The following is a 3,365-nucleotide window of genomic DNA, read 5'->3' on the forward strand; positions in this document are numbered from 1 at the left end:
CTCCCTCCCTCCCTCCGTTCCCATTGCCGGGCCGCCGGCCACACTGCAATCTGCACCATTTTGTTTTCCCCTTTTCCTTCTTCTCCATATCTCCCTCTCTTCTACAACCCGAACACTCGCCGGCACGCCCTCCTAAGCCCGTTTCTTCCTTCTCTCCCTATCTCCCTCTCTGCTGCAACCGCGCCGGTGCGCCTGCCCACAGCATTCTCCTGCTCGTCGCTAAGGTGCACATTCTGTCTTCCGCAGCTCCTTCTCCCTCTTTTACGTCTTATTCTTCTTCTTCTTACTATTATTTTTCATTTTCTGGAACTTTTTTCTTCGTTTTGCTCCCCAGCAGCTGGGCCCCGTTGGCGGGAACTTCAGCTGGCAGCTAGCCGTCGAACCTTATACAGCACCCCCGACGGAAGCAACTCTCTCAATATTAAATTCCTTCTGCTCACTCTCACCATCTTTCCTTAACATTGCAGCACATCCACCCTCTCTTCCTTCCAAAAATCTGAAGGTACTCTAATTCTTTTATCTCCTGAATCTTGTCTGTTTGGTTAACATGAAATTTAGATAGTTTGGTAGATTATTACTCGCTTATAATCCACTTGCTTCCGTAGAAAAACAGAAGGAATACAGAAGCGCGCAGCAGTGCTGGCTCTGTGTGAAGGAAATTTTCGGCAGCATGTGGAACTGGGGGAACGGCAATGGAATGAAGAAACGGCAAATGATCGCGCTGGAATAGAATCCAGTTTAAACGTGTAGTTGGCTGTTTTGCTCTTTTCGTTTTGGTTCTGAGAAGAATTTCACTTCCGAGTTCGAATACGGATTTAGAGATTAATTCTTAGTGCTTTTACATGGAGGATCAGAGCTGTAGGAGTGGTAATCGTAGCGAACACCAGTGGAGAGCTGAGGAAGAGATTGCTGGAAACTCCGATGCCCTTAAAGCACTGAGAGAACTGATCATTTTCCCACTACTATTCTCCCAGGAAGCTCAAAAAATTGGTCTAAGAGTAAGACAATTTCTTTCTATGTCTTTCATTATTTCTCCATTAACTCGATTTCTGGTTAGTTTAATCGTAAATTTTACCATGATGCTTAACAGTGGCCTCGAGGATTGCTTCTATACGGACCCCCTGGCACTGGCAAGGTAACATTCAATCTAAACTTGCTGTACGTTGTTTTGTTATGCAACTATCTTTTTTGGTTCTGAAAATTAATTGGATATTCTCTCCTCAATAACATTTAGAACTTCCTACAATTCGAGGTTCATATCCCATACCCCCAAATAATCTTCACGTCTATTAGCATTTTGGTTTGAAAATTTTGAATCCATTTTGGAAAACTTTCCCTTAGTGACTGGTTTATGTGTAAAGCTATTCCAAGTTCCTTGTCATATTGTATATAAACGTTACTTTCTTTACTGAACGTTGATGGGAACTGAAAATGTTTAGAGAATAGGTTTTCAATTGCATATCAGCTTCTTTCAGTCTGTTAAAGCTACCAGAGCAACAAAATGACGTTTTTCTTTCTTTATTCTGGTTCTATGAAACCAAACTATTAGCTCCCTATTTTCCCTCCAAGAGATCTCTGGACTCGGCTGTAGGCCAAATATTAGTTTTGGATTCTGTTCCAGATATATTCCTTTTATAGTAGGTGAAAGTGAGGCGGTTCTTTTAAATTTTATTTATTATTATTATTGTTATGTAAACATCCCATGTGTTTTCGAAGTGTTCATTTTTTATACATAAGTTTTAAGCTTGAGGAACAAACTTTTCTTCATTGTCAGACGAGCTTAGTACGTGCAATTGTTCAGGAATGCGGTGCTCATTTAACCACTATCAGGTTCTGCTGCTTTTTAACTTTATTAATTTGTAGGATAGGGAAGCATCAAAGTAATCGAAGGAAAATCAAATTCATGATTATTAAATGTTTTCTTTTAATTATTAAATTTGTTAAATTCTGGTATTACAGTTTGCAGTATCTTTCCCCCTAAACTTTTTTTGGTCACCGCGGTATCATTTTCAATGCATTATGCAGTCCCCATTCAGTTCACAGAGCACATGCTGGAGAAAGCGAAAAAGTTCTGCGCGAGGCTTTCTCCAAGGCATCATCTCATGCAATATCAGGGAAGCCATCAGTTATCTTTATAGATGAAATTGATGCACTTTGTCCACGTCGGGATTCTAGGTAATGAAAACTGATAACGTTATTGTAACTCTGAAACAAAGTTATGCTTTCTCTTAGTAGAATAAAACCTAGGCTAAATTATAAGAATACCCCTGAACTTTTCCCTTTGTTTAAAAAGTACCCTTGTTCTTTCAAAAGTTGCAATGATCTCCTGTAAATGTTTCAAAACTACCATGAAGGTAGAAGTCTATTAGATTATTGGACAAACATTAGGACTAGAACACTGTCACCCTATTCCATGTCACCACCACACCTGCTCCAAGTCTAAATTTCTATTCAAAATCATAACAGATTTCTACTTAGTATTAAAACATTTATGAAAAGTAAAGGTAATGTTACAACTTTTGAAATAATAGGGGTATTTTTGAAACTAAGGGGCAAAGTTCAGGGGTACTTTTTGTAATTTAGCCTGAATTCTATAAGCAGTTTTGTTGTTGCTATCTGTTCTTGAAGAAAAGATAAGTAAGGATAATTTAGGGACTGGTGTGCATAAATAGAAGTTGAGTGTAAGTGACAACGAAACCATTCGGATGTAAGTTGCCTGAAAGCATTACTTTTGTAGGTGTATATCTCATCCTTTGTATTCTGAAACTCTTATATATCTATATATATACTGACATAAGAAACTATGATATGGAATAAGTTGTCTTCATTCCATGGATGATTTAGATTTAGGAAGGTTTTATGGTGTCTTAATCATTCCATGGATTATTTAGATTTAAAAAGGTTTTATTGTATTTTTTAAGTTTTAGATAATTGTCTTCGAATTATAAGTTACATTTAGTTAGTGACCATTATGGTATTGATCATTATGGTATTGATGGCCATGAAATTACAACCTTTCAATTAACCATACCTTATTATAAGGTTTATTTTCAAGACTATAAATAACATTCATGTTATTGCTTTAGCATCACATTTTGGAATTGAAAAGAATAGAGTTTCAATTTTAGCTTTGTTGAGAGCTAAATTTTTACTTTGCAAATTTTTGTATTTAGAACTTGTATGCTAGAGTCATTCAGATGGTATTGATCAAACTTCTAGTGGAGTGATTCGAATCACGAGTTCAAAAACAAGTTTTTTTTTACTCTTGATCTTTATCATTAAGGTAATCCGTTCCAAAACTTTCTCTTAGGTTGATTCCATATTATTTGATAAGGAATCAACCTAAAAGAAAACTCTGATACCAA

General features: G+C 36.9%; 1 protein-coding gene across 3 annotated transcripts; it reads left to right on the top strand.

Annotated features, from left to right (window-relative positions):
• The first annotated feature begins 7 nt into the window (after nucleotides 1-7).
• On the top strand, nucleotides 8-2,200 carry LOC111786583 (cell division control protein 48 homolog B-like). Of its 3 annotated transcripts, XR_002813804.1 has the most exons (7): nucleotides 8-224; nucleotides 335-502; nucleotides 606-746; nucleotides 855-998; nucleotides 1,091-1,135; nucleotides 1,775-1,830; nucleotides 2,026-2,200. XR_002813804.1 is itself a non-coding variant. In XM_023666817.1 (6 exons), exons 3-6 carry the CDS (start codon nucleotides 843-845, stop codon nucleotides 2,177-2,179), a joined length of 411 nt encoding a protein of 136 aa, XP_023522585.1. In that variant the 5' UTR covers nucleotides 8-224; nucleotides 335-502; nucleotides 606-842; the 3' UTR covers nucleotides 2,180-2,196. The 3 variants fall into 3 exon arrangements, 2 of the variants coding, with proteins under 2 accessions (XP_023522585.1, XP_023522586.1); XM_023666817.1 differs by having other exon boundaries at nucleotides 606-998; nucleotides 2,026-2,196; XM_023666818.1 differs by having other exon boundaries at nucleotides 338-502; nucleotides 606-998; nucleotides 2,026-2,196.
• The last annotated feature ends 1,165 nt before the right edge of the window (nucleotides 2,201-3,365 follow it).

The sequence above is a fragment of the Cucurbita pepo genome, unplaced genomic scaffold, assembly GCF_002806865.2.
Source record: "Cucurbita pepo subsp. pepo cultivar mu-cu-16 unplaced genomic scaffold, ASM280686v2 Cp4.1_scaffold002050, whole genome shotgun sequence".
In the NCBI taxonomy this organism is placed as follows: Eukaryota; Viridiplantae; Streptophyta; class Magnoliopsida; order Cucurbitales; family Cucurbitaceae; genus Cucurbita; species Cucurbita pepo.

Bases quoted from the DNA above. Each gene is read 5' to 3' on its own strand.
- LOC111786583 (XM_023666817.1), top strand. From the start codon at position 843: ATGGAGGATCAGAGCTGTAGGAGTGGTAATCGTAGCGAACACCAGTGG. The intron at 999-1,090 runs GTAAGACAATTT...GATGCTTAACAG, and splicing joins CTCAAAAAATTGGTCTAAGA to TGGCCTCGAGGATTGCTTCT. The intron at 1,831-2,025 runs GTTCTGCTGCTT...TGCATTATGCAG, and splicing joins GCTCATTTAACCACTATCAG to TCCCCATTCAGTTCACAGAG.